Source organism: Microtus ochrogaster, linkage group LG4 (genome assembly GCF_000317375.1).
Source record: "Microtus ochrogaster isolate Prairie Vole_2 linkage group LG4, MicOch1.0, whole genome shotgun sequence".
NCBI classification, from domain to species: domain Eukaryota; kingdom Metazoa; phylum Chordata; class Mammalia; order Rodentia; family Cricetidae; genus Microtus; species Microtus ochrogaster.
In genome coordinates, this window is record NC_022030.1 from 7168566 (window position 1) to 7180140 (window position 11575).

The 11575-nt window shown below is 40.3% G+C and overlaps 1 protein-coding gene across 1 annotated transcript in view; it reads left to right on the top strand.

The window, feature by feature from the left end:
* Nucleotides 1–11575, top strand: part of Pex7 (peroxisomal biogenesis factor 7) — a 64365-nt gene that overhangs the window by 19155 nt on the left and 33635 nt on the right. Inside the window, exons 4-7 of the mRNA XM_005360964.2 lie at nt 479–556; nt 1154–1262; nt 9929–10035; nt 11308–11421. Coding sequence (XP_005361021.1) covers nt 479–556; nt 1154–1262; nt 9929–10035; nt 11308–11421 — 408 coding nt within the window. The remainder of the gene's footprint in view (nt 1–478; nt 557–1153; nt 1263–9928; nt 10036–11307; nt 11422–11575) is intronic.

Below are 11575 nucleotides of genomic sequence, written 5' to 3' on the forward strand. Positions count from 1 at the left end.
ATTATTATTGTGTGTGTGTGCGTGTGTGTTTTTTGGAGACAGGGTTTCTTGGTGTAACAGCTCTGGCTGCCCTGGAACTTACTTTGTAGACTTGGCTGCTGGCCTCAAACTCGCAGAGGTCTGCCTGCCTCTGCCTTTGAGTGCTGGGAATAAAAATGTGCACCACCACTGCCTGACTTTAAGATAACTCTCCTATCTGTTTTGACATTTCTTTGTGGTGCTGTGAGTAATGAATGATCAATTGGTGGATTTAAAAGTGTGTATAACTTGTCTTGTTGATGAAGGTTTAGAAACTGCAGACTTCTGTTAAGACAGAGTGGACGAATGGACAGGATCACCTTTCTGTTGTTCAGACACCATGTAGAAATGGGTAGCGCTTAATGTTTAATACACTGAGTTGCAGGTTGACAATGATACAAAGAGCTAAAATATAATATTTAACTGCTGTTTTACTTTCTAAACATTAATTTTTTTTTAGGTGTATAGTGTTGATTGGAGCCAAACCAGAGGTGAACAACTCGTGGTGTCTGGCTCATGGGATCATACTGTCAAAGTGGTATGTCGGCATTACTGCATTTAAAAACAAATAGTTTCCTTCCAAGCTTCCATTGAAATATTTTATTTTCTAAAATATTCTTTAGCAACGTGATCAATTAATTTTCTTTTCCAAAGGATTTATTTAAATGCTTGTCAAAATTTTAAAAATTTAGTCTTGGCTACAACCTAATAATTAGCTTAGTGGTGATTATTTTAGTCCCTTAAAGGCAATCTTTTTTTTTTATTCTTTATTTTTTGGTTTTTTGAGACAGGTTTTCTCTGTGGCTTTGGAGCCTGTCCTGGAACTAGCTCTGTAGACCAGGCTGGTCTCGAACTCACAGAGATCCGCCTGCCTCTGCCTCCCGAGTGCTGGGATTAAAGGCATGCGCCACCACTACATATACATATACATATACATATACATATACATATACATATATATACATATACATATACATATAAATACATATACATATACATATAAATATATGTCTCTTATGTGTATATATAAATGTATATGTTATTTATGTCATACATATACAGTGATACATAGCATATATAAAAGTACATTTGTATTTACCTTTGTTGACTAATTGATCTTCTCATTTATTTTCAGTGGGATCCTACTGTTCAGAATTCTCTCTATACCTTTACTGGGCATGAAAGTGTCATTTACAGCACAATCTGGTCTCCCCACATCCCTGGTTGTTTTGCTTCAACCTCAGGTAACTCTGAATTTCCCAGAAACCTTATGGGTTGATTACGTTTTTACCATTAGGTGGCGCTGTGTACTCTCTAAATTCAGAGAAAATGAAAGTGTAATGTACCCATTTTGGATTCTTAGGATAGTTAGGGTTTTTTTTTGTTGTTTTTTTAAATGTTGGAGGTTGGACCCAGAGTTTGGACATGCTGAGCATGTACTGAGCTACATACACAGCCCTTAAGACCTTTCTTTTCTTTCTTTCTTTCTTTCTTTCTTTCCCTTTCTTTCTTTTTTCTTCCTTCTTTCTCTTCTTCTTTTATTTATTTATTTATTTTGGTCAGTTTCTTGACAAAAATTAACCTAGAGCTGAGTCCCCAGATTGTGTTTCAGTGAATAATAGCCCTTTTACAATAAATATTAGGTTTTTCTTTTTGGTACAGACAGATTTGTGGCTTATAATGTCATAACAGGTTTAAAAAATACATTTGAAAGAGGAGGTTTGCTTTTGTTGTTGTCTTTTTTTAGAACACTGTTGAACCTGTGAGACAGAAGTGGGCTTTCTATCAAGAAGGTTGAGTTTGGACCTGAGATACATGTCTTGGTGAATAAAATTGTGTCCTTGGCTTATAGTTGGTTAACTAAAGCCATTTCACGTAACCAGAGCACCCGGGGAAGACAGAAGCGAGACAGATGGAGGCACTGCAGCCCTCAGAGCCAAATGACTCACAGGCAGGTTTTGTAAATAAAGTTTTATTGGAGCATAGCCACATCAACTCATTTGCGTATCGACTGTGGCTGCTTTCTTATAGTCCTAGCAAGTTAAGTAGTTGTTATAAAGACCTGGTAGCTCCCAGAGCCTAAACATTCTCTTCTGGCCTTTTATAGGAAATCTGTGTTGATCCCTGGAACCTTGGGGGGAGAGAGAATTAGAAGCTCTTCTGCACAGTTTGTTGTTTAGAGAGAGAAGGCAGTAGCTGGAGAAGGAGGTCGTGAGCTTCCAGTGTTGTCTCTGTATTTAACAACCCAGCCAGAGGCAGGCAGCCACTAGGTAGACCTAGTGTCCCTTCCTTGTCAGTAAACTGCTATCAGTGTCCTGAGCTGCTGAACTATGAGAGTTGGCTTTCACAACAGTAAGGTTCACAGAGATCCTTTGCTAGTTGCTTATAATTCTAAAAATTAAGAAATACTGATATTCCCTAAATTCTTGAATTGTTGTTTGATTGAAGACAATTAAAAACCTGTAGGTAATTTTATGCATTCAGATTATGTAATTTTTGAGATTCTAATAGTAGGAAATGGTAATATCATTTCATTTGTTTGCTTTATCAAGACAGGGTTTCTCTGTATAACCCTGACTGTCTTGGAACTCTCTCTGTATACCAGACTGGCTTAGAAGTCAGAGATTCACCTGCCTCTGCCTCCTGAGTGCTGGGTTTAAAGGTGTGCAGCATTACCACCCTACTGAAATAATATCTATGTGTGAAAGTATCATTAATTTAGGAAATGCTTGGCCTTGATAAAAATAACCAGTATTCTTTTTTGAAATGAAGAGCAGTATCCTCTGTCAGCTTATAGAATGAGTACTATTACCTCTAGGATTTCCAAGTTTAAATCAATTTTCTTGAAAAATCTATGATTGGAATGAAATCTTTTCAAAATGTCAAGTCTTTTGGAGTGAGTCTAGTGATACATTTTTTAGTTCCATTTTTTTTTGAAGATTTAGTATAATCTGAATTTTCTTTGGACCACTAGCTCACAAATAATGATATGGAGACTTATTAAATGAAAACTCAGCCTTAGCTTAAGCCTGTCCCACTGGCTCTTATTTCTTAATTAACACATATTTTTTATTAATCTACATTCTACCACATGACTTTTACCTCTCTCCCATTTTATATGTCTGACTCATTCTACATCTCAATGGAATCTTCTGCCTCCTTCTGCCCAAAGTCTTGTCTATACCTCTGGCCTAGCTATTGGCCATTCACAGCAATGTATGATTACAGCTAATCATACCTTGTCTATACCTCTGGCCTAGCTATTGGCCATTCACAGCAATGTATGATTACAGCTAATCATACCTTGTCTATACCTCTGGCCTAGCTATTGGCCATTCACAGCAATGTATAATTACAGCTAATCATACCTTGTAAATGAATAGTATATAAAAAGCATTTTTAATCCACAGGCGGACCCTTTGACTATCTCTAGAATTACACTACTCTCATCTTTTATGTTAGAAATAGAAGTAGTGATCATACAGGCCAATATTTCTTTACTTAAAAGTGGCTTTTTTTGTTGTTTTTTTAATTTTTTTTTAAAGGGTCAAAGCAGCTGGTGACAGTGGCACATGCCTTTAGTCCCAGCACTTGGGAGGCAGAGCCAGGCAGATCTCTTGAGTTTGAGACCAACCTGGTCTATAGAGTGAGTTCCGGAATGGCCAGGATTACCCTGTCTGGAAAGCCAAAAAGAAAAAGAAAAGAAAAAAAAGGGACTGTCCAAGCTGACTTAAGGCAGTTGATAATGTATTTGCTGCCATGGGCACAATGTGTGGAATTAGATCTGGTTTTCTAGACACAGCTGGATGTGGGCTCGCTCTTCTGTTCTGTTGGCTTCTGCATCAGATGATGGCAAGACAGTGGCTTCTACCCCTGCTTTAATTCTGACTTCTACCCTTAAGTAAAAGTGAGATTTCTCTTATACAAGAAGGATTTATTTTCTGTCATAGGTTCCCGTGGGTTTGTGTAGATATTCCTAAGTGAATTGCTGTCCCCGGAGAAAGGGGATGTGGTGTTTTGATTCCTTCAGAGCCGGCCTTAGTTCTTGTAGTTGAGAGTGGAAATAGACGGTGATATCCGGAGTACATGTGAGGAGGGTGGAGTGAGTCCTGGCTAGGTGGCAGTAGGGAGATCTGTTAGGGAGCCAGCATTCATTCAGACGACTCTACACCTGAGGTGTAGCATAAATCAGTGGGTTTGATGGATTAAATTAAGCACTGGACTTATAGGCTATAAAATATGTTCCTTAAAACAAAGAATCTTTAAAAACCTTTCCTGTGAAATTTGATTCACTAAAGCTATCCGAAAACTTACTTGAAAGTTGGTTTACCAAAAATGTTTGCCATTTTTGTGAAATATTGCTTCATGCTAGTTTTCAGTCAGTAGATTGCTAAATAAATTTGACGAGACTTAAAATTATCAAAAGGATTTGTGGTATGGAAAGCAGGTATGGTAATAAAACTGATTGTACCTTAGCCAGAGAAGTCAGGCCAACCACTGAGCAGATTATCTTTGCATATCTTGAGTGTATGATTTTTGGGTCACTGAAGTTCACTGTGTAGCCCAGACTCACCTTCAGTTTGTGGTCTGCTCCCTCAGCCTCCTTAGCATTCGGACTATATAGGTGTGCCACCACCACGTGAGTACTCTTCTTCAGCTATTTCCTGCATCATCTGTGTGCTCTTTTAAAAATAAATGCCTTTTGTGGCTGAACACTAAAATTCTCGATTATTATTACACAAGAAATGTGAGTCTTATTTACTAGAATTTCAAATCATTTGTGGGTTCATTTTGATTTTTGAGACATTGTCAGCTAGTCCACTGAATACCCACTGCTGCTCAGCATTGGAGGGTTGGTGACGAAGAATGGGGCTCTCTTGCCCTCCTTGAGCCTATGTTAATAAGAAAATAGCTAAGAAGGAAGAGGAGGAAGAAGATGATGGTGATGGTGGTGTTGATGGTACACAGGATGATAAGTAGTGTGATATTCTTTAGAAAGTAGCTAGGAACATGGACTCTGGAGTCCGAGTGCTTGGCATCCAGTTCTGCTTCTTCACTTCAAGCATGGCTGTCTTTGGGCCTGCTCTTTAACCTGTATCTCTCCATTACCTCTAAAACAGTGGTGGCGATAGTAAATACATCAGGTCATTATCATAACTAAGCTAATGTGCGTCAGACTTAGACACTGTCTGGGTACAGGGAACGGACCCAGGAATGAGACCTCATTTGATGATGAGTGAGAACCCAACTTCTGGAAACAGAGTAGTGACTCCTGAGGTTTCCCTGAGGAAACAGTGTCTGAGCCCAGACCTCATAAACAAGCGAGAGTGAGGTGACAATGGTGTGGAATGTGTGGTGACAGAGTAGCCTGAAGAGCATCCAGCTAACCTTTGTTATTATACATGCTGCCCTGGAACAGCCCATGCTCATCTGCCAACAGTGTTTAAAGTGGCTGGCTATAGAATTTTGGATGTATGGTTAGGTAACAACGTACTAGCCTAGTGCTTCCAAACCTGCTGTCGTGACAATCATCCGGGAAGCTTAAACAGCTGCAGAGCTTGAGCCTTTTTAGTTCTGGGAATCAAAATGCCCTGGGGGAGGAGTGAGTTTGGGCTGGTATTTTAGCTGAATCAAGCAATTAGCCTTATTTGGGAAGTGCTTCCTTGTCTTGGAATAGCTCTGTTGGAACTGCTGAATTAATGGTGTTATTTCTGTTGATGTAATGGGAGCTGCCACACTGGCGTTCATAGACACACATCCATCTGCTTTAAAAACCTGCAGAGTAGCTTCAGTGCTGGATTCAGAGAGAACTGAGAATCTTTTATTTTCCTCTTGGTTTGTGAGTTGTATTATGGTTTTAAACAGTTTGCTTTGTCATCTGGCTCATAATAAAGCCTTGCTAAAACAAAGCAAGATTTCTCATAAAAATCGTCTCAATCACAAAGCTTATGCTAATGATTTTTTTTTCTTTTTTCTTCTGAGACAAGGTTTCTCTCTGAGGAACCCTGGCTGTTTAGCTGTCCTGGAACTCACTCTGTAGACCAGGCTAGCCTTGAACTCAAAGATCCACTTGCCTTTGTCTCCCGAGTAACCAGCATTAAAGGCTTGAGCCACCCTACTTAAAATACTATTTTTTTTAGTGGAAGGGCAAATGCTTATATCAGAGGTTCTCACACAGTACTCACTTAGCATGTGCACACTATGCATCCACAACACACACAGCACGTGTACCACACACAGCACACATACCACACACACATACACACAGCATGCACGTAGCACACATACCACACACACAGCATGCACGTAGCACACCTACCACATACATCACACACATAACACACATACCACACACAACACACACACAGCACACATACCACACACACATATCCCACATACATGTAGCACACATACTACACACAGACACAGCATGCAAGCAGCACACATACTGCATACACACATGTACACAGCACCCAGACACAGCACATATACCACACATGCACACAGCACACACACATGTAGCACACATACTACACACACACACACATACACACAGCATGCACGCAGCACATACACAGCACACACACCACACACAGAGCAGGGGTGGGAAGGGCTGCGTTACCTTCAGAGTTGTGGAGTATTTGGAAAAGTAGAAATTTGCTGTCATTAGCTGTTAGTCCCAATAAGGAAGACTTGGGAGAGCGCCACATCTAGGCTTGTCTCCCATAGCAGCGCTCTCTCAGGACATTATGTTTTGTGTGGGTCTGGTAGTTATATTAACAGAATTCATGTTTATAAACTGTGGGGTCAATAGGAAAAATATTTGTGCTATTTCTATAAAGAGGATTCATATGAAGTAAACTTTCTTTTGAACCACGAAAACTAAATTATTGTTATTACAGACTCCATATAATTGCATAAGTCATAGCCAGGCCTGAGTGTGGGTTCCAGCTGGTTCTTAGATAAGCTACGTTCTACTTTAAGAAAAAAGTCATATTACATCTGACAGGCATCTGGTGTTTCAATTAAATTCATTTATTTGGGGCCCAAATTGCTTTTTTGGTGCTCAGTTCCCTTTAGACCATACTTTCAGACTCTTTGCAGCCTCTCCCAGGCTCCCCACACTTCCTGCTGTGTGGGCTTAGCCTTGGTACATAGCACTTCCTCTTCTGCTGGGTCCGCTGTCAGTGCAGGCCTGCACCTTGTAAGACTCTGGTAATTCAGGTGGGTCTCTGGCAACACCGTGATGTCCTCATAAATGCCTAGATGACAGTGAACTGCCAGCAGGCTGGAGATACCATTTTAAAAGGCCAGACAAATGAAAAACCATTATATGTCCTGGGGACTGGAAGAGTTGGGCATATTATTGTCCCATTTGGCTAGAAGGTCCCTTTCTTACCCAGAAACACTGATGAGGACAGAGTGCCAACTATATACAACTATCAAGGAAGTAGGACCATGGCATTTACAAGACAGTCTCCTTAACTGCAGAATGGATGGCCTAAAAACCACAGCTTTTAGCAGAAAGGCTTCCTGAATACGGTGGTGCAGAGCCAGATACTGTGTCAGAGAAATAGAGGAGCCATTTACTCAGCCTTCAGTGTGGGCGCTGTGTCACCTCTGTCTGCTATTCGAGTTTTCCTAGCACGTCTTTGTAAGCAGCACTGGTACCACGAGAGAGAATTACACCTGAGGACCCTTACTTTCTGCAGGGCACCGGTCCTCCCCTCCCCTCCCCTGCTTTCCCCAGGACAACCATGTTTGCCTTCCCTCCCTGCCTGCCTGCCTCCCTCCTTCCTTTCTTTCTTCCTTCCTTCAAGACATGGTTTCTTTGTGTAGCTTTGGCTGTTTTGGAATTTGTCTGTAGACCAGGATGACTTCGAACTCACAGAGTCTGCTTCTGCCTCCCAAGTGCTGGGATTAAAGGTGTGTACATGTCTGGTCACATTTGTCTTCTAATGACAGATATTGCTCAGTCTAATGTCTGCTTTCCCTGTGCTAAAGTCCGTCACTTCTTCACTTTGTACACGCTGTACTCATTGTAAGGTTTTTTTTTTTTCACACATGCTTACTCGTGTGTGAGGTTTTGGTTTATTGACAATAATTCATTTTACACATGTTATAAATCACAGAGGACACAATGAGGAACTCCCAACAAAAGTGTGACAGTTTTTTTTGTCTGGGTTTTTCTCACTCCCCAGCCACCTTCAGTGGCCCAGCCTGAAGGACTCCCTACAGCCTTTCTCTTTGGACAGATCTGCTGTTAAGAGTTCTCTGCTTTTATCTGGGAATCTTGGAATTCCCTTCATTTTTTGTATGGTGTGCTGCCATCCTGTTGGTCGGCAGAGCTTAAGAAAAAAGCAGGTGTGGCCATACTAATTTCTAACAAAACTGACTTCAAACTAAAATCAATCATTGTAAGGTTTTGGTGCTTGGAATCCATTCACACCCTCAGATAAGGGAATTAATTACCCAGGGAACACAAGCCCATTGGACTGCAGATGGTGTTTATTCATGCTAAAGTGACTTTATGGTTTCCAGCCTAGTGTTAGGAAGTTTGGAGAAGTTAGTTAGCAGCACTTGGCGTTTCATGGGATGCAGTAGAATCCTCATGCTGCAACAGATGTTTTCCTCTGGGACTTGATTTTTCTAGAGGCAGAAAACTTAGGGAGGATCCCATTTACTCTCTCCATAGTGCTGTGTCTCTTTGCCGGCAAGTGATGGAACTAGATCTACCCCAGGTCTTTATGAGTGTGTTGAAAGCATAGCTCAGAACGGGAATGATGCTCAGACCGCTCACTTTGTGTCTCTTACCTGGACTTGTCCCTGTATCCTGATGACTCCATAGCCCAACTTTCTCCACATGGTGATAAGCTTGGTTACCAGCAGCTTCCAGATGCTGTGCTTGGTAAATTCTGTTTTAAGAGAGGGGATTTTGAAAAACTTGTAAAATAAAATTGCATGTTTACAGTCAGACCAAAGAGAGGAAAGGGCCGGAGGGTGACTTTTCTTTCTCCTATAGTTTTTTGTTTTTGTTTTTTTTTTTTAAAGCAAAACAATAAACACTCACCTTTGGCTGCCAGCTGAGGTCTGCGTCCTTCTAGAGCCACAGGTGGTTTCAAAGTCCTGTTTCAAAGGAGGTCATGTGTTGTCCTTGGAAGAAAGGTGTGGCTGCAGACCAGACACTGGGCATCCACTTCACTATTGTAGGCTCCGAGGGCTAAAAGAGACCACAAGAGATTGTTTAATCCTGACTGTTTGGAATTCTGAAACAAATTCTACTGGCTGGTGGCTAAACTGGAGCTAGTGATTATTTTTAGGCCCATTGAAGATATTTGAAGCTCTCACATGTACCAGAACTCTTCCCATTCAGACTCATTCTTTCATCCCTGCCATTCTTAGATCCCAGAATATTACTTACTTTCATCTAGCAAAGTGACGATGCATTTAAACAGTGCCAACCTTATTTTAATAATGCAAAGTATAATAATTTTTTATCTTGTTTTCTCAAGGAGGAAATTTTCCCTCTCGCTGCTCCATTAAAATGTAGCATATCTAAAATCCTGAAGGAGCCAGAGGCACGGTTCAGTGGTGCAGTGTGTGCTTCTCGTGCTTGAGGCCTTGAGCTCTTCTCTAGTACCAACACAGACACTAACAGATTCTCCTACGGTAACAACTTCTCCATTTTGGTGTGAGTTCTCATTGTGAGAGTCAGACTCTCCTTTTTGATGTAAAAGCACTACCATGGTATTGCTCTAAACCGTAGTTCCTATGCTCTGTGATGGTCTTAAATATATCTAGGTGCAGTATCCTGGCAGTGGCATTTCTCACTTGACTTGTGGTGAGCTCGCCCTTGCTCTGATCACCCAAGTGGGCTGTGGAGGTTGACCAGATCTTCCCTTTCTATCAGGTGATCAGACTCTGAGAATCTGGGATGTGAAGATGGCAGGAGTCCGAATTGTGATTCCAGCACATCACACAGAGATCCTGAGCTGTGACTGGTGTAAATACAACGAGGTACAGTACGGCTCCCCGCAGAGCACTCTTCTCAATGGTAGCTGTGCCTTTGTCTGTCTTGTTGATGTGGACTTTGGTGCTTTTTCTGACCATTAAGTTAAATTCAGCCCCTGTCACTTGTAAATAGTGCCTGACCTGCATTAGCGTGAATTGGACTTAAGTGCTCCTAAAACATCAAACTAAGGAATAGATATTCTTAAGAGTTCAACAGTGCAACCTTTCCTGTTTGTTTTGGAAACTGCTTTACACGTTACTTATTTGTATTTGTGTGATTGCTCTTAACCTTGGTACTCCAGAGTTTGCATTCATTTGTTTTTCAGGTGTCTAGTCAGGCTACCAAACTGTTTATAACTTAGTTTAAATTTGACAGCTTATCAGTTTTTAGGGTGAATTTGTTTTATCTTCCTTTTTAAGCCAAACAGTTTGTATGCTTCTGTAAGATAGTGGTACCAATGTGAAACTTTTTAAAGCTTCAGCTAAAATATCTGAGCATGAGAATTAAAAAGTAGGAATAGAGGGATGGATATAAGTATGTTAATATACCTATCTTATACCTCAAGGGGCTTATTGGCTGAGAACTAAAATTACCTATTTTGTTTTCTCTTCCCTAGGTTTAAATTTACTTAGGAAAGTTGAAGGAATGCCACACTGGCAGAATTCTTTAAATAAAAAGAAAATATGTATATTCAATAGAAGTATTTAGGCTTAAAAAAACAAATAAAACAAACACTTTGCTTTTTCAAATAACTGTGTCATCTTGGTCCCCCGATGTGTGTATACTGAGGATTGGACTCAGGCGCATTTATGCTTGTGAGACAAGTATTCTATCACTGAACTACATTGCCATCCCAGTGTCTTGCCTTTTAATGCCTGGTAAGACCTCAGAGCATGTTTTAAACCTCTTAAAGAGAAAGACAGGCTGAGTTGTCACAATGTTTTAAACCCTTGTACATCTATTGCTACTTGAGAAAGTAAGTTATCTACAATGCTGTTTGAGACTTTGCCTTTCTGTTGTGTGTGGTGTTCTGTCTTGTACTTGAAACATATTTGGTTTCTTCCCTCTCAAGTTGTATATTTTTTTTTGTTATGAAATGATTATTTTGGTTCCTTTCTTTGCTTGTTATACAACTTTAAAAAATAGATCATGGGTATATATTTAACTACAAAAGTGTGTTATTGTTTCTGTGGGAAAGCCTTAGTACTGTTTAATTGCAAAGATGTCATAGTTTTGTTTCTCTTTATTTATTTATTTTTTTTCTGAATTGTTTTCAGAACCTGGTGGTGACAGGAGCGGTTGATTGTAGTTTGAGAGGCTGGGACTTAAGGAATGTACGACAACCTGTCTTTGAACTTCTTGGTCACAAGTATGCTATTAGGAAGGTGAAAGTAAGTCTTTTTATTTTTTACACATAGAATAAAAACACAAGCATCAGTATAATCAATGAAGCCTGTATAAAAGTATTTAGGGATTGAAGTTGTATAGAGCTGGGGATCAAGCCTGGGCATGGAAAAGGGTAGGCAATCCTCTACTACTACATCC